The sequence below is a fragment of the Gallus gallus genome, chromosome 11 (assembly GCF_016699485.2).
Source record: "Gallus gallus isolate bGalGal1 chromosome 11, bGalGal1.mat.broiler.GRCg7b, whole genome shotgun sequence".
NCBI lineage: Eukaryota > Metazoa > Chordata > Aves > Galliformes > Phasianidae > Gallus > Gallus gallus.
Genome location: NC_052542.1, coordinates 7312702 through 7331798, shown reverse-complemented (window position 1 = coordinate 7331798; position 19097 = coordinate 7312702). Strand labels below are relative to the sequence as shown.

Sequence of the window (19097 nt, the reverse complement as noted above, 5' to 3'; positions counted from 1 at the left end):
AGTGAGGAAGAGGAGACAGTGAAGCTGGGAGAGCTGAGCCTGAGGTTACTGGAAAACCTTACTCACAAGATGTAGCTGGTTATGGGAGTTTGCCCAGCTGCTCTGGGATAGAAAAAAAGCAGCTGTGTTCTGACAGTGCCACCAAAAAGTTGCTATGGAGACTGAAATATTATTCAGGTCATTTGAAAATTCTTCAGTAGCGCTTTTCCTATTTTTTCCCACAGATTTGCACTTTGCAGGGTTGCTGGATTTTTAAAACTATTTATTTAAATTTTATTTTATTATTACAAGGTAACTATTCAAAGATAATGTAACTTAGGAGAGAATATGGACCACAACATTTTATCACATGGACAAATATGCCTTAAAAAGGAAACTTTATCATGCAAACCTAGCACTACTAGAGTAATATGAACATAAATACCAGTTTTACCTGGATCATTTCTTGTTTTAAGAATGGGGAATGAAGTCTGTTGCAAACAACATTCTGTACCATGTAGGTAATAATGAGATATTTATTACTGAAATTAATTAGAAGTAAATTAAATCTGTCAGTAAATATTTTAATTAAATATTTTTTAAAAAGTTGAGTTAAAATTCACTAGATTTTATTATTATTATTCTTTTCTAAACATTTATCTTCTGGCATGAAGTGCATCTAGAAATAATGCCCTCTTTAGTTGTTTCCAATTGAAATATATTGTGAGATAAGCACAACAGCTGAGACCAGGATATAATCTTAGAGGTCTGGTGGATGAGCTTCTGATTATGTTCTTTCTAGATATATGCCAGGCTTAATTTTGAAGTCGGGAAGTGTTGAGAATAATCAGCTCACCCACCTCCAATCAATTGCTTACATTTCTTAAGATTTTGCATGAGGTTTCAGTTGCTGGAATAATGTATTATTTTTGGAGTGTAGTAAACACAACAAACATTTCACTGTAAATATGGTTTTACATACATACATAGATAAAGGACATACCTAGTGCAAGCTGCTAGGCCACATTTAGTAAAAGGTTTATTGTGAACAAAACAGAAGAATAAACCCAAACAAATCAGGGAATAAACTATAAGCTAATGCAGAAGTCACATTACGTATGCTTGGCAAATTGCAAGGTACACAGCAGCCACTGCATGTTATTCAGAGCTGCTAAAATGGACAGTGAAACAAGTGTGTTGTACAGGAGCTAGACTTTGATTTAATAAATAGTCTGTACAGTATCAAACTATATAAAAGTCTAAAAAACACAATGAGAACTACAATATTTGCAAATCTGTTCTATATTGTAAAAATGTTAAAATTAGGTCCAAACCACCATTAAAAAATATGAAATATGCAAATTTTCAAGTGGCAACAAGGGGCACAGGAAGGGATCCATAAAGGTAAATAAGAGTTGCTTTGATTTCTCCTTGTTTCCAATATCTTCTTATCCTTTGTGATCACACAGATCTCAGCAATTCTTTTCAGTCAGGCAGGAGACGAGCTAAAGTATCATCAGTGATTTCAGCAGGGAAGATTGGCTGCATAAGGACTGAAAGGCTATTTTAAAAGAGAAATGTACAGTAAGGTGTTCATGTAAACACTTGGAAAACACAGGAACAAATTTTCTAACCACAGAGCTGTGAATTCGGTGGTGTCACGTGGATGTATAACAAATGGCAGAATCTTTTAAAATGCTAAGCCTTCTTGAAAGACTGCGTTTAGAATAACATGAGTACTTATTTGTGTTTAACTGCGAGCTGCAAAGGTCATACTCCCAAATTAATATACCTCAATATCTCTTAAAAAGGCAGTAATCCTTTATACCTATTTCTCACAAAGCCTAGAGTGAGGAACTGATAATTAAAGGCAATATAAATGGTAGGCAAGATGAAACAGATGGCTGTAACGTAATTCTTGAGTCTTAACTGGCACTTAACTCTAACTCTTTCAATTTGACAAATACAATAAGACACCTATGTTGACATACATATGGTACGATTAACTACTTTTATTTATGTAACTGAGGTATTAAAATTATCTTGAAAAGCGGACATCTAAAGAAGAGAAAATGATATGAAGAGGAGAATAGTATTCACTGTTTTTGCTGATCTATATGATAGCAGTGGTTGTTGTTTTTCCTGCAATGTTCTTAACTTCAAATTCCCATGCAAAGTCTCTCTTTTGCTTTGCTGAATAGGTAGCTTGGAAAATGAGAGGAAGTCCGCTGTTTTTCAGCAAGAATTAGTTTATGAAGCCTTTTTTTCTTTTTTAAATGAAGTATAACAAGCTAAAAGTGTGTGCATCTCACACGCTGCATATAATACACTTTTAATATATACACTGTCCTTATACACAAGCATCCTTTATATACACCGATACCGCCTTCACTAGGAAATTAAAAGTCAATAGATAATGAACCTTGTGCCGTATCTTCTCTTCCTCTAACATAGATTTCGCATGGAATCTCCTCCATCACTCTGTCTTCTATGACTTGCTCGGGGCAGTCATGTGCTTGTTTGAAAGTGTAACTACTTTTTTTGAATGTGCTATTAAATGTTTTCATTGGCTGAGGTTGTGCAAAATCGTTGTGGAAGGGAAGTTCCATGGAGCTGAGGTTTGTCCTGCTTTGTTTTATATTGGAGGCCTGAGAGCCACAGTGGTGGTCGTGAATGCATCTGGAAGCTGTTGAAGAGCGTCTCATTTTCTGATAGTTTTCAAGTTCTTCTGATAAATCTGCCAAGTCTGCAGAAATTTCTTTGTCCCTCAGTGAAAAGAGTTCATAATGTGGAGGATCAAATACTTCCTGGAAGCCAGTTTTATTGAAAGCAGTCTTGCAAGCCATAACCTTTTTGCGAGGTTGCTTTACTTGTACTAGAATTGAAATGATAAGAAGGACTAAAACTATCCCTGATGTTATGCCAATGATTGTTCCGTGCGTTCTGGTGATTTGTTCAAACAATCCAGATTTTTTTTTTTCTGCAAAGAAAAGGTAGGGATTATGAGAAGGCTTTCATTATTTTTCACATTTTGGATTGCATGTTAGAAATAGGCAACTGTGAACACTACGTAAGTGCTGTACACTTATGTAGGACACACAAGATGGCAGCATCAGAACAAAATGGTTTTCCATATATAGAATTCTTATTACAAGATTAAAATTATCCAGATGGATTTCTGTTCTGTAGAGTACTACTTTCAGAGGACCAAAAGGTTTCTACACCAATACAATCTGCTATATTCACTAGCAGAGAAAAAAAGCACTTAAGACTATGTAGAAGAAAACACTGCCTAAATATTATGAATTTTCCAATATTGGGCTTCTGTCATCTGGATATATCTGTTAGCCACGTAAGTACTGCACACACAGTGCACAAGTAGTGCTACATACAGTCAGTGTAGACTAAAACCATCCATATACTACATGAGGTCCCAAGGAATTGGCTAGGAAGCAATACGTGAAATACTGTTACACTTCACAGCTTAAACCATTTACTCTTAGTTACGTTTATGCCTTTAATGGAAAGGAGATCTCCCTTTGTTCTGCTGAGTTTCAATCTTGTCAGCATGCTTTTGTGGGTGATAAGAATTTTAGTGCTATGATAATTCTCTCATGCATCTAGGCTTCTTAATTCTTGGATCTTTTTTTTTTAAATCATAAAGGTCTTAATCAAAAGTGATGTCTTCCCCAGCCACTTCAAAGAAATTGCCCATGACTTACCTTTTTATTTTTTTTCATCTTTACGCCCCTCTGGGCTGCAGACATAAGGTAGGTCGCAACATGCTCAGACTTAGGTGGTCACTGACATGGACTAAATGAGAACTCTGGGTGCCCAAGGGAACTGGGAACAACTGAGAAGCTTTCTTTTTAAAGATAGAAATTGTTCATTTGGTTGCATCAATCTCCTTAATTCTACCTTAGCTGGCAAGATGGGTCCAGCCGTCAGCTGCCTTGTGATTATGTGCTCTGCAACTTCTAAAGCAGAATATAAATTGTATCTGACATAAAACATGGTAAGTTATTCTGCACCAGTTGCAGCATGTACAAATATTGGGAAAGACACTTCCTTCACTGGTGATACAGTTCTTACAGAATTTATTTTTTAAATACTGCAGAATAATAATGACATGTAGATTGTAGGTGAAGTTCTAGAAGAGTATTTGCAGAGGTGGGAAACACTGAGAAGTTGCAAGTGATAGGGAACATTATCAAAGCTAAGGATTATCTAGAGGAAACTTACTTTCCAATTGAAAACTTAAGAGTAATGGATCATGTTTTTTATCTGGATCCTTACATAATATGTACTGCTTCCATTATGTAACACACCTTGCATTACAGCATATTGAAGCACTGTGTATTTTTTTGTACTGTTTACTTGAAACTATTTCAAGATTTTCCTTACAAAAAGCTCTGACCATTTGTACAACTGAGAAGAAATTTTCTTGGAAATTGAGCACACATTTTAATCTTTCAGGATTTTTTTTTCCAGACCTTTTAATTTGTCAGAGAACAAACTTGTTTGTTTCGCTTCTTAGGAGAAAAAAAATTTATTTGCTTCAAACTGCTTTTGTTCCAACTCTGAAAAATTCACTTATTGTTGAGACGTGTAAAATACATGCATATATATAATTTGATCTTTGAAGACTGCTGCATCATCTTGAAAAAGACTTTGTGCTTGGAGGATTGTCTGTCTTTTGCTCTTTTGGTGATTAAAGATACCGCCTGTCCCTTCAGTCCTTGCTTCATTTAAGTTTTTAGGAATGAATAGAATGCAACCTGATAAATGCTAAATTCTACTGACTATTAAGCTAACATCCTTTTAAAATGAAGAGTATATGCCGAAGAAAAGATTTCATTACAAAGTAGTTAGATTAATCTTCAATGTGCTTACATGCCTCCTGAGTTTAAATAAAAATTTGCAACCGCTTCCTGAGATTAGGAGAATTGCTGTCTTCAGCGTATTTCCAGGACAATAATTTCATGGCTTTCCTGAAAGGCAAACTGACCAGTGTGGATCATTAAGGCTATACTTTGCACTCTATTTACCTCTGCAGTGATTTTCATCCCAGGGGTATGCACAGTTTTGAATGCCATTGCAGACTAAAGAATTATTGATGCACATGTTGCTATGGCAGAAGTAAGTGTTGCCTGAGCAGGGAGCTGCAGAAGAGAAGAGGGAGAAAGGGAGAAAATGTTAGGGATTTTCAGTAACTCATAAATTGCAAGACAGGAAACAAACAAACAAGCAAACAAAACCCAACACAAAAAACTAGTAAATTCCTGTCATCTTTAAAACGCACATTCTCTTTAAAATTTCAAACAAAATCACTTCTTATGCACATTGTTAATTATCAGATGATTTTCTCTTCTGTTCATTTTGTTGCTTTCAGGTGCATTATTGATGCTACAAACAAAATGTTCTTGCTCAGAACGCAAGGCAGAAAGAAAAGTCACCTGACACAGATAATGGTAGAAGGATTTAATACTTGTCTCTAAAGGCTTAATGCTTAAATCACATGCTCATCATCAATTATAAATTTATTCAGTCTGCTGTGCATCTGCTATGTAGATGGTATAGCTGGTTGTGAAGCAGTTCCTGAACATCTGCATTTTAGAGCCTATTAGTATCTTAAGACAAATCAGATTTCAGCTTGTGGTGGCCTGTTTCAGAAACTGCAAGAGATTTCAGAAACTGGGGGCATCTAAGTCATTCCTGCTTGTGAATCAAAGCCCTTAGATCCTCCTATCAGAGCTAATGCAGGGATTAAGTGAGGAAAGTTTATCTTTTTATCTATCTGTTTACATATAGTTAGAAATCTGAAGAAATAATTTAACTAAAAAGTTCCTCTGAAGATTCTGTGTATTCATGTGTCTTATACGTAAGTCCTTGACATTAGACAGCTACTTAAGAAAAAAAAAAAAAAGGCTGTTTTCAGGATGGTGTATAATGTAACTGAGGAGGTCTCTATGACTTCAGAACACCAGACAAGAAATTAGTTTTCCCTTTTTCTGTCTCAGTAATGTGATATTTTTATTACAGGCATGCCTCTTTCTGTGGTAATCAATACATAGCAGCATAGATGTGACAGACATTATTTTACTACTTGGTTTCATAGGAAGAATTTATTTTTGAGCAGTCTTAATTTTCTGAAACTTAAAGCGAAACCCAAAGGATGCAATAGGGCAGCATGACAAGTCCTGTGTACAGCATGTTTCTCACCTATTCTGCCTGTTACACTTCAGATTCACATTGACAAAAATAGGATTTATGCCTAAAGAAGAGAAGAAAATTCAAATTGGCATTCCCCAACCCTATTAGGCATGTCTTCCTGTTCTGCTGTCTGCTTCTCTACACCCAGCACATTCTCTATTCTACATTCCTGTATAGTTTCCTTAGCAATTTTTAGGTGATGGTTTTTGTTCATGGGCCCATCAAAACAGGACAAATGAACTTCATTTTCCATTGTTTGTTATTTAGAGAGTACAAAGTCTGTCTACCAGTTACAGTGATTGATTGGTTCCAGTCCAGGACTTCAAGGACATAGCTGGACTCTTATCTCAACAGCTGCCTCAGACTTGTGCAGCATTCAGTGTTCTTTATATACAGAATTGTTCATGTACTGAATCAAGCCAGAAATGAGACACGCTGATCTTTAATGTTTTTGGTAGCTGAACTGCAAGGAGCACTAGATATTTGTTAGGTGACTGTCTTGCGTAATTAATTCATTTATGCAAATCTTTTCAGAAATATTGATTGTTTTCATGGTTGGCTTCTTTTAATTACAAATCATTAGTAAGATAAAAGAGAAAAATAGCTTAGAGATCTGAAAAGAAGATAAGCTGAAACTCACCATTTTCAATTAGAAAACTTGCTCATCAATGTACTACTTAAAGATACGGGAAACACTTAGTTTTCAGAAACATACTTTAGAATTACCCTATCCAAGAAAGGCAGTATCTGGAGTTAGAAGGTAAATAAAAATAACACTGTAGTATTGCAGACTCTACTCTGGCAATGGTTTTTGAATTGTTTTGAAATTGTAAGTAAGGAATGTTATCCAGCTTTAGAAGTAGGCACTGTTTCAGCTCCTTGCACTTGACCTCTCCCCTGCCCTCAGTATCTGTAATATAAATGGATAATTTCCCCTGCCAAAGTTCATAGTGTTTTTGAGATTGAAAGCTGGAATAACCTGCACTATCAGTAATATTATATTACTAACCATATTGAAATAAAAGCTACTGGAAAAGCTGTTATGAATTTGATAAACTGCTTAAACCTTCACTGTAAGTAAAGTTGATTAAATTCCCACCGCAGGTTAAGCAATAGACTAGTTTCTGAAACATGCAATTGCTTCTTACTATCACGTATACAACATGAAGCAATAAGGCATTTATCTTAAATTGCTCTTACTTTACAAAGACTGTTGCGGAGAAAGTAACTTCCATCCTGTGTAAATGTATTCTGTGTGATGGAGCTGAACATAAGACCTACCTGTTACCTGTAACTTGAATTATTTTTCCAAGACGTAATCAGCATTGCTTTCAGGACTGTTACTTTTGTCAAAAGAAGTTACTTCTTTGACAGTAAACCTGTACTCAAGTGGAAGTTGAAAACTTTTAGTAGGAAGCACAGCTCTATCTCCTGAAGTGGCAGATACATTTTATCCAGTTCTCCCCATAGATCTCAGATCTAGTCTATAGTTCCAAACTTAGTTACTTCTGTGCTGAAGATGCCACTTCAGTTTTCAGGTTCCTCAGTGTGGACCATGTAGTCCCTTGTAGATATGTGAGGCAACAGAAGTGAGTTAAGAAAGCACTTGGAAGATCTCACAAACAGCATGCTTTTAAGAAGCATCTTATCTCATTGTCTCTAATTATCTTTAATGCAGGCTATGGAATCCAAACAGAAACCGAGAATAGCATTTGCAGCTCTACTTTTAGTACAGGCTTCTTAATAAATTAGAATTTGACTGCCTTATCTGTGGTTGTGCCATAATTGGGCTTAGCAGAGGAAGCACATGTGGGACTGTTTTAGAGTCATGTGCAGTGGAGAAAGGAGGCAACAACTTAGGTGTAGTAGGAGTGGATCTGTGGTTGAAGCTGTGGGTAGAAAAAAGATCCAGACTCTGGATGGACTCTGCATGGTCACAAGCATTCTCTTGTCCTTTAAACATCCAGTGTGGGCTTGAGAAGAGTCTGTCCTGGTGTCTGGTAGGAAGGCAAAAGCTGGGTGCTTCGGTCCCATTGTTGTCCTTTAAGTAAGTCTGTGCATGTCTGTAGAACTCAGTAAGAACGACCTACACTAAGGCTGCATTAGTATTAATTCATATGAAAAAGAAAATTTCAAAGAAAGAAGGAAAGTCATTTATCAGGAACTATGGTGTAACTGTAATAAAGCGAGTATTTAACTTACCTGCTCCTACCCAAAGGAAACACTGCTTTTGAGCACACGCTCCTATTGCACAAGACAGAGCTATAGCTTTTCCTATAATTCCTGAGGCAACCTAATACCAGGAGAATGAACTCTTTGAAATCTACTTACGATCCACAAATGAAGTGAACAGCATTCTGAATCTGCTTAGTCTGCTGCCTTCGTCCGCCCACATTCGCACCACACCAGTTCCGGTTTGCAGCATGACATCGTTTGCTACAGTGCTGCAAAACTTCGCCTTCAGGTTTTCAATAGAACTACTTCCATCATACACAGCAACAAAGTTTCTTTTGCATTCATTCGAATGCTCCATTTGATAGTCCAGAAATCGTAAATAGATCTGTTAGAAAAAAAGAAATGAATAACTCCAGGAAAAGTAATACAGAGAAGATGATTTTCTTTTTAGGAAATCTTGAATGAGATATTTTAAGCTGCTTAAACCTTTGTTAAGCCTACAGTCAGTATGCATAAATGTCCTTAAGAATTTTAGTGGTATTTTGACTGCCCTCTTGCCTTCTTAATTCATAAAAGTAACACTAAAATATAAGGGAAGAAATCTAGTCAGAAAAGCTCTGGAGCCAAATAAATTAATCACAGTTTATTGCTTTGGAATGGTGGAAGCTAATTGCTAATCCATAGCAGTGTTACGGAAGACATAAGCCACAAAGACATGAGGGTTTGAATAAAAATGGAAGTGGGAGAAAAGCAAACAGGCTGTCTAGGACAAATTTATAAAATTAAGCCAATGCTAACTCCTTCAGAAATAGAAATCTAACACAAGTAAAGGCAACATATGTGGTAGATCATAAACAGCGGGGAAATTAGAAGACCAAGAGAATACTTGGAGAGTAAACAATTAATTTATCTCGCTGGGACAGGAAACTTGGGAAAGATTGTGATTCAGTTACAGGTGCATAGAAAGATCATTGGGGTTTTTAATCCCTTGTTACGTCAGTCTTGGGATTTTCAAAATTCTAGTGCAAGTTGAGGAGATATATGACCGAGTCACCTCTAAATTAAGTCCTTATTTAAACTTTAGAATTCTCAAGCTATCCATTATTTTGCCAGAGAAGAGATCTACCCAGGCTCTGGGGTCTCAGGTCTCCTACACTGTGGGAGAGGGGGTCATAATCCATCAGGTGCTCACTGTACTCTTCAGTTAAGCTTGGGTCTTGACTGCCAGCACGTACAATTGCCTCTCTGGCTGATGCTGTGAATGTTAAAGGCATTTTTCACAGCACAGTTCTTCATGCATATGCCTAGCGATGAGAATCTCAACTCCTGTTTAATTTTTGAAGGAGAAGACTATGGATGAATACCAGCACGACTGCTATACTACCAGTTTTTCTGCCCTTCTGCCAGATCTTGCTCTTAACCTTAACTAGTGTGAAAGCCTTTTAAATCTGACTTTTAAAGAATTCACTGAAACAAAAGCACTACTTTTGTGTGGGGAAAAAACATGCCCTCCCAACACTTCACAGGATTTATTCAAAACCCACAAAAAGAGCATGTAAGAGATTGGTTACACTTGTACACCCTGACTCTTCCTTTCTTTCTGGTTTCTGCCAGAGGCAGCTTGGCAGCACTTCCATTCTGTGACAAGGTGCAGCTTGTGTCATAGTATCTCATAAACATAGGTGTGAGCTGCAGGTGCTCATATTTTAATTTAATCATTTAATGATTGGCTTTATCTACGTACTGTGAAATTACAATGGAAACTAAAAATAAATTAAAACATTTTCAGTAGAGCTATTCTGCATATGAAAACAAAGGAGTAATTCCACTGAAAAGGCTCAGCTCTGCAAATGCTCCTTCCAGTTAGTGCGCCAGGCAAGCAAATATAAAACACCTTTGCTCACAGATTATTTTTATTGTTCTAGTAATTTTCTGCAATATGGAGTGATTTATTCAATTTATATTATGCAGATTTTAAAAATCCTTTCATCGCTGCCATTGTCAGTTTTAAAGATTTGTTTTGTATTACAAAATCAAACTGAGGAAATTAAAAATGTCTATGCTTAGTTTCCTCAAGAGACAGCACCGAATCAGATCTAATGGGTTTCTATCATCACAATTCCGCCAAAATAGGAGCTTGAGAAACCACTTTTAAAATATGAAGAGTTATTTTTCTGTAATGTTTTAACTCAATTATTTAGGATGATGATCTAATCTCAGAACTGACCCAACAACAACTGTGCCTTCTGGCAACGTTCAATAATTTATTGAAATACTTAAGTATAAGACCTGGTGCACTCAACTGGAAATGTAGAGAGAAAATGGTTTTATTATTTTTTCTGGAAGAACTGCTACTATTACTTAGACTAGTACAGGGCTCTTGGGAGTTGAGTCACTTCCTCAAAGGCTCAAATATATTAATGGAGTTTCAGTTTCTTGTCTTGTCCTCTTATTACTACCTTTTAGGTTGCTGTTTTATTGATTTGGAAGTTGCTGAATACTAACTCCTAGAAGTGGGTAAGAAGGCAAACACTGGGTTTGTCATCTTGGCAGGTCCTGCTATGAAAAAGATTTTTTTTCATCATTTACGTATGTGGTAAAGGCAAGCAGTGACATGTGCTTTAATACACATGCAGAAGCAGAATTACAAATATGAATGCTATACAGAGAAAAAATTATGTATTCCTCAGTGCAGTGCTTAAGTAATTACCAAGTGTGGCTATATCAGAGGCTGTGATACTATAGCAAAGCTTTGTTGACTTCAAACAGAACCAAATCCCCCAGTAGAACTACTGGCAGCAAAATTTTAAATAATGGCAGCAAAACTTACTCACGCTTATCAAAGTTGCTAACCAGCATTTTTACCTGCAGTTTTCCAAATGCCCTTGAAAAATGTTTCTTGAACAGTTTTCAAGACTATGCTGTATTTAAAGTTTCACACAGTAGGAAGACAACACCATAGACTTGCTGCATACGTGGATATTCAGAATAATCTATCTGAATTTCCTAAGCCACTGAAACATAATTCATTTCAGTGAAAGAGAGACATTATGCAAATCGCTATTACCTGTTAGTAATGACTTGGAAAGCCATTACATACTGAATGATATGAATGAAACCCACCTTAGCATTTGGAGTAGCTTTAATTGTCCATATGCAATCTACTGCTTGTCCTGGTTTTGTTTTTTCTTCTTGTTCTACTTGACTGGAACGTACTATTCCATCAGCTCCCGAGAGCTCAAATTGGCAGTCTAGGGAGAACATATACCTCGATGTCAAATGCAATATGATATTAATTCAAAATTTTTTATATAAAGAAATTGGTATTGTAATACTAGACCTGGAATGGGATTTAAAATACCTCCTAGGTAAGTGAAGTCAGGATCTGTAATAGAAAGAAGTCATGAATCACAGGGGCTATCAATGCTTGAGAATCACTTCAAGGTTTATTACACTCTGAAGATGATGTCCATTTTTATTATGTCACAATAGAAATTGCTAGAAAGTTTGTTCGGTCAATTGGAGGGTACAAAGACAAACTTTTTTTAGATAATACATGATTTCACGAAGACTGAGCTTAGCTGAATAAGGTAATTCTATACTTACAGCTCAGATTTCCAGCACAACACCAGAAATTATTATTAGGCATTATGTTTCTACATTATATTCTGAAATTTAACCATACCACTTTTCACTGAAATCTGTGGAACTCCACAAGAGTACAGGAGACCTTTCTGTGTGCGTCATCCTGACCAGATTGTTGTCTGTCTAGCTCAGAACAATGTGAACTGGAATGCTTTAGTAGAATATATCAACACTTTGAAATTGCCAATTTGTATTAATAATGAATATAAAGAAGACAGCTTAGTACTAAAGTTACTTCTTCTTTGGATACTCATGCTGCCTATATTAGGCCAAGTAGCACAGTTCTAAACATCATTAATTAGGGCAGAATTTAGCCTTAATTGCTCCTCTAATATACCTTCTTCTAAATGCAAAGTGTATGTACTGTACGTATCTGCATAGTAAACTGTATTAATATACTATATGTATTCTAGTAGCGAGTTAAGAATATACTTTTTTTTTATGGTTAGATGATGGTACTTAACTGTACTGGGACTGGGGCTTGGCTAAAATTGGGTCTGGAGTGGTCTGGGATGTCCAGGGCTTACATGTCAGTGATCAGGTTTGTGTTTCCCCACGGATGCCGTGCCTTCCCAGGTGTTGTGTTGAAAATCACCAAGGAAATCACATACACCCTAGTGTGTATGTGTGTGTGAGACGTTAGTCTGTCTAAGCAGAGAAAGTACTCCAGCCTGGGACTGGGTTAAATTAGTTTTGGAACTGATGCTAATGAAATGGCTGTGAAAAGAGACTTAGCAAAATGCAGAGGTATTGTCCCTGTGGAAATATTCTAGTGGATCACTCTCGGTGGACCAGTTACCACATTAATCTGAAGAGTTTCCAAGTCTAAATCCCTAGCAAGGTATACATTCTGTAAATAGTAACACATAACTGTATATGGTATATTCACACACTGTAGGGGTAAAGACCAGTTGGGTACGTAGGACAGCGTAAAATAGTTATGCCCATGTATCCATTTATAACAGCAGTAGAGCTGACATTTGTATACTGTGTTTTGTCCCAGAGGACAATAAAATGCTGATACTACACATGTATTGTATCTATGAAATACAGCAGTCAAGCACTGTACAAGGATATCAGGTCAAATTCACTTGTAAAAACAACGTCCTGCCAGTTTAAAGTGGCCCCACAGAGCAGATTAGTTTTTGTCTGTCTAAAGGCACAGTCAGCATATGATCTGCTCCTTCATACCCTGAAAACAACTCAGTGCTTTGAGCAAAGAAATATTCTGTTTTCTGAGTTGGTGGTTTGTGGGCATCTAGCTACCTTGATAGCTGATATTTATATTGTATAGGTGTTTCCTCAGGCTTTTCAGAAATGGAAAATCAAAATAGTTTGTATCTAGCTGGAAGTCCTATTATAGATTGACTTCAGGTGTTTTTGTCAGTGTGTCTTACATTCCTAGAGGAGAGGCTGCTGAAAATGCCAGCTACTAGCCTACACTGGTGGACCTGGTATGAGTTACCAAAGAGGGAAGTTGCTAAAGCCCTCAGCGCAAACAATATCAACTGACCTGATTGACCTCTTCATGTGGAAAGTAAAAACCTGTAATTCTCTTCAGTCAATTTTCCAAAGTGTTTTTATTCAAGTGTGCTACAGGATTAGCAGGACTAAGACATCTCTAACTGTTGTATTGTCACTTTTGCCCTCAGAAGTACTTACAGTTAAATACAGCTCTGACTGCCAGCATAAACACATCCACAGAGTTCAGTGGGAGCAAATGGTCTTTCATTTGGTTGTTAATTTTAAGCATCTTTACCTGGTATAAATGAGTACTTTGCTTGAAATCCCTTTCCTTCCAGCTCCTCATCGGAAGTAAACTTGATCCACATAAATCTCCCTGTTGATCTAATTAGTGCAGGACTTTTCAGACCACAGTAGCGATCGATGAGAGGGGAGAAGCCAAAAGGTCCATCTCGAACCTCCAGATGATCAAACCGACATTCAAATGAGGGTTCAATGTAATAAGGTTCATCAAAGGTCAACTCAATTCTTTGCCGTGGAGCAGCTAGGCATAAAAAATTAAGCAAAAGATTAAATGCAGATCTATATAAAAAACGCATGAAGACATGAAATAGCGGAGAGACCTCCAAAACAGCAAGATAACAAAAGAGACTGGACACTTCTCAAATTACAGCTGGCAGTCTGCTCCAAAAACTCAGGTATACTGTACCTGAAATTCAATAAAAATTCAACAACCGAAAAATTCATACTTTTTAATGGACTTATATGGAATGTTTTCTCTTTTTTTTTTAATAACTGAATATTCAGCAAATACATAAATTTAACATATCACACGTAACAGGTATCAATCTTTATACAAAGGTATTCAATCAAGGATAAATATTAAAATATAAATTAAAAATAATGTTCTTTGGGGCCAAAATACATAAAAGAGGAAAAACCTTTGAAGGATGTAGAAAAGAATGGAAAAGAAAAAGATCTCAAGAACTCACTGGCATACTTCCCCAACAGTAAGCCCAAATTTGGAGATGCTTTGGCTGGAGACATCTTCTATTAGAATCCTCAGAAAAGTGTAAATGGCTTCATATATATGATCAATACAAGAGTGATGGTTGTAAGTCTGAATCAGGATTTGGATCAGACTCCTAAATCCCGATGTAGTACAGCTAAGGTTACTTATTGACTGCACCTTCACATCTGTAGTTTGGAACCGTGCCTTTATATTGCATGTATAAATGTAGTGTTGTTCTTGTCATCTGTTGTCTTAAATGAACCTTTAGATACTAACTCGTAAATTTATTTAAAAGAATTTTTTAAATTAGATTAGATTGAAAAGAATTAAAAAGAAGTTATTTATACATCTCTATTAGTGTTTAGATCTTTACACCTTAATTATACAAGAGTTAAAAACATTTCTGGCTGTTAGTTTGCACATACTGTAGTGGTCTGGAAGGACAATATTTTAATTAGAAATTGTGGAGGACCTTGCCATCGTTCTCACAATGTTCCTTTGTAATGACTGTGAGGATGGAGGCATGGAAAGCAATTCTGTGCCCTGCAGAAACTGCCCTGCACAAGGAAGATCCAGGATTAGGTTTGGTATGTCTGAACTCTGAAGCTGGACAGAATATCTGCTCTCCGGGGTACTCTGGCAGGGAAGATGCAAAACATCCACTGCACGAGCACAGAAGCAAAATTGAGGGTCTATGTTAACCAGTACAAACAAAAACTCACTGAAACGTGTTACTTGACATACATTAATTAATTGATATGAATCTGATGATGAAGCTTACTAGCTGACTTCAGTGGGTTTTGGATGCATTCTAGAAAGAGGAAAAATAATTAGTGTGTCCCAAGTCTTACAGCCTTTATCCCAGATATTCCCATCAGATTGTGTTTTATATGGTTAATGAATTTTTTGTCCTCGTTGCATGACTTCAGTAGTGACCTCAGCAGTGCTAATAAACCTCCACTTTTAGTACAGCACTATGGTGACAGACAGGTGTGGGTATTTTTATTAATAAAGGGCAGCATCCTCTGTCTCTGAGATACACTTAGCCTAATACAGTGTGGTCTGGTAAATGCTAAAATGGTTTTTCAGCCATTTTTTTGCAATTTATTATCAGCGACATTGTAAGTGACATTAAGGTAAGCTACAATTTTTATCTTAATAGTTCTTTGCCTTCATAGATTACAGTAGATCTGATGCTGCTTTTTCTGGCTGTGAGGGTATGTCTTATTCCATATTGATAATTCCTGCATGATTGCCTTTTATATTAACTTACTCTTATTACTTGAGAGAGCACATTTAGCTTCTTGCTAAACCAAACGACGGCAGAATTGATTATATTACAAATACGGTTATGCAATACTTGACGGTATAGTAAAATGACACAGTTTTAACAATTTGACATAATCCATTTGACAGTAAGATTACAATACAGCAAAACACAAAGACAGCCAATACCTTCCAAGATGTAGATGCACTCTTGATTTGGTGGGTATGTGTTAGGGTAGTTTGGTGAAGCGAAGTGTCCTCCATTGCTTGTCCGTACCCAGTTATCACACTGGGTAGGAGGAATGCGATTCAATCCAATATTTTGCCCACCTTCAGGGAAAATAAAGTGATGACATAAATGTCTCCTTCAAATATGCAGGTTTCATTTTTCACAAGTAAAACACTGACATAATGCATAGTCTATATTAAAAAAAAATGTTTTGGTTGAGAACCCTCTTATCACATATGCCACTTGTTAATATATAGCTAGGAAAATCTTTTGTTTAACTTAGTGATCTGGTATATCCTGATGAGATCAGTTTCTGAATACCAGATCTGTACAGCAGTCCTTGGGAAAGGAAGAGAGGGTGTAATTTTTTTTACCCAAGTGAGTTTAGATTCCTTGATGCCTTTTCTAAGACAAATAGTCACAATGGCTGTCAGTAGAACAGCTTTATTTTATGGTCTGTATCTTTTCCATTCCCACGCAAATGTAATCCAAAATATTTGTTAGCATGTACCATTTTTGACCCCAATTCCAGAGTAAACTGAAGTACATGGCCCTTAGGCTATTTACAATAATATGTTGGAATACAAAATGCTTCTGATATGTAAATAAGCTAAATACAGCAATAGTAGTTAAAATTACTAGCAGTAATTAGACTGCACTGTTAGCTAAGGGGCTTGTATAAGATCAAAGATCTCTTCTTTTAGATGCGCAGGGAAATATACTCTGTAGCTGAGGTGATGCAGTTTACTAAGGTTATGCACCATGCTGGACCATCCACAGAAGCTTTGTTAGTTCAGATTTCCTTATCCTTTGAGCAAGGGCTTGGAATAGTAAGATCCTTCTGACACTGTTGTTAAGTAACTTTGACCCTCTTCTTTGATACCATCTGAACTAGAGAGAAAACAGGATATGTGGTTTCTGCTGGATTTTCCCAAACCTCAGAGGGATGCTCTCATAATGTTATTTATGTTTACAGTTTTTCTTTGCAGACCTTTCAGTCCACACTGATATGGGTCATAGCTGCCTACAGTCAATTACATCACCTTCCTCTGAAAACTTGGCAGCCTGTATTTATGGGGGTGAAAACTTAGTCTCTCCTGCAGAAGCTGTTCAAGGAAATTATGTAGGTGTCATTTCAAGGAATTCTTCTCTCCTATGTGTGGATTAATCACACATATGACAAAATAAGTCATATGAAACTAATGCCTTCCCCGCTCAGGAGGTGTTGGCTTCAAAAACATTTGTGGGTGGACTACTTGAAAAGCTTGTTGTCAGATAAAGAAAACATGGATTTCCATGTTCCATGGTGTTTTTTTTTTTCCCCCGTCCTCTAAAGTCTGAAACCACAGAATTTTAACTGTGTGAGTGAACCTTCGTGTTCTTTGTAAGCAAAATGGTTGGAGGGGGAATGGAAAATATTGGAGTTCCAATTGTTAATTGAAGACCAACTAGTATCTGAATACAGCTGCTTTCTTTGACTTGCACGGCTTAATTCAGAACTGTAAAACTCACACTTTTTTTTGAAAGAAAATCATCAAAATAAAATTGTACCTTGTGTCTTCTGTGCAACAGCAATCCCTTCCACAACAAGGATTGTTACTAGCAACACTGATAAGAGAAATTGAACAGGAAAAGCATCAGTAATTGAACAAAATTATATACCATTTTCAGCAGTCCGTATTCACACGAATCCTAGAATCACAAGCCAAAACAACTCAGAACACACAAAAGTACACAATTTATGTGCTTTTTAACATTTCAGCTTTAGGAAACCAGTGCAGTTCAAGTGCACTGCAGGTCCTTCTTCCAAGCTCTGTTCAGAATGCCTATATGAGAGCAGCAATTTGTTGCTGTAGGGGACTTCAAGAATCTTCTGTAGAGTATCTACTAATTTGAAAGCGTCTTATAAAATTAAATGGTATCTATCTTCTGCATAATTTCATATCCTGAACTCAGATGTTTGGCAGATATATTGAACCATATTTATCTTAAAACTCCATATGCATAACATGTGTACAGCAGATTTGTCAAGCTTACACAAAATTAATTAAGACCAGGAAGGGAAAGAGGAGTGAAGTCTGAGTATATTATTATGCCCCTCTTCAAATCCTTGGTTCGCCTCCGTCTTGAATCCCTGTATTAATTCTGGAGCCACATGTTAGAGTGCTGGCTAAGCACGCTGCGGTTCTGGACAGAACAGAATATAGTTTACAATATCACGTGTGTTGCTGAGACAGTGAATGGAGAGCAACAGCTCAGTTTCCTTCCCCATACAAGAGCCAGGGGGTAGCACTAGCAGGTGGCATTTTCAAAGCAAACTAAGATACTTTTTTTTAATGTACAGATTTCATAATGCATCATTAAAGTGGAAAATTCAGTTTCAGGAAGCCCTTGAGTCATAAGCTGCTGGATGTCTGGGATAGTATGTGGGCAAACATCATTTGCTCTGTATTTACACTCTTTCTGAGGGCTCTGCTTTAACATCTCTGCGAAAGACAAGACAGAAAGCTAGATGGACCTTTGATTTGACCTGGCATGGCCTTTCCCATGTTTTTAATCTATTTGCTAATATTAAGTCAGACAAACACGGCCTCATTTCTGGAGAAAAAGAAGATTTCAGCAGGAATTCTATTGTCACATTCAAAAGTTCATTCTTTTTTTCCCAGTTTTTCCCCTCTCATTGCTCAGGTATTTTAGTATCTCATGCTGAAATGGCATCTTCTCTATCTGTGATTCCTCTGTGTTGCTTATTAGACTTTCAGCCCTTCAGAGAGCTCTGGAGGGAGCATGCACTGACTGTGAACTACTGCGATCCTGACTAAATTCATATAGATGCTACTGTAATGTTGGCACAGATATATTATCTTGGGGAAAGATGGAAGGAATCAAAGTCTGCCTCTGGAAGTGTCAGTCTTACATTACTGTTTTATTATGTATGTTTCTGCTGCCCTTTCTTCTCTCTACCTATATTAAAAAAGGTTGTACATGCTTATGAGACTTACCTCAGCAACACCCGTTTTTTCCCTTACAGACTCCCAGCCTCTATTTTGCAAGGACATAGCAATCCCAAATCAATTTAGACCACTTTTAGAAGTCTGTGCTGCTTCATAAAGT

The 19097-nt window shown here is 36.8% G+C and overlaps 1 protein-coding gene and 1 long non-coding RNA gene across 5 annotated transcripts in view; one reads left to right on the top strand and one right to left on the bottom strand.

The window, feature by feature from the left end:
• The window catches only part of LOC121106562, an 86733-nt gene that overhangs the window by 29011 nt on the left and 38625 nt on the right, over positions 1-19097 (top strand). The window lies entirely within an intron of this gene.
• The window catches only part of NETO2 (neuropilin and tolloid like 2), a 28033-nt gene continuing 9181 nt past the window's right edge, over positions 246-19097 (bottom strand). For 2 of the 4 annotated variants that reach the window (XM_004944190.5, XM_004944188.5), the window contains 8 exons: positions 17535-17591; positions 15944-16084; positions 13772-14020; positions 11708-11752; positions 11491-11618; positions 8524-8752; positions 5028-5141; positions 246-2959 (listed from right to left, as the gene is read on the bottom strand). In XM_004944190.5, coding sequence (XP_004944247.1) covers positions 2379-2959; positions 5028-5141; positions 8524-8752; positions 11491-11618; positions 11708-11752; positions 13772-14020; positions 15944-16084; positions 17535-17591 — 1544 coding nt within the window. In that variant the 3' untranslated portion in view covers positions 246-2378. Of the gene's footprint in view, positions 2960-3954; positions 3957-5027; positions 5142-8523; positions 8753-11490; positions 11619-11707; positions 11753-13771; positions 14021-15943; positions 16085-17534; positions 17592-19097 lie in introns of all 4 variants that reach the window. The other 2 variants (XM_015292420.4, XM_004944189.5) reach the window with 2 other exon arrangements.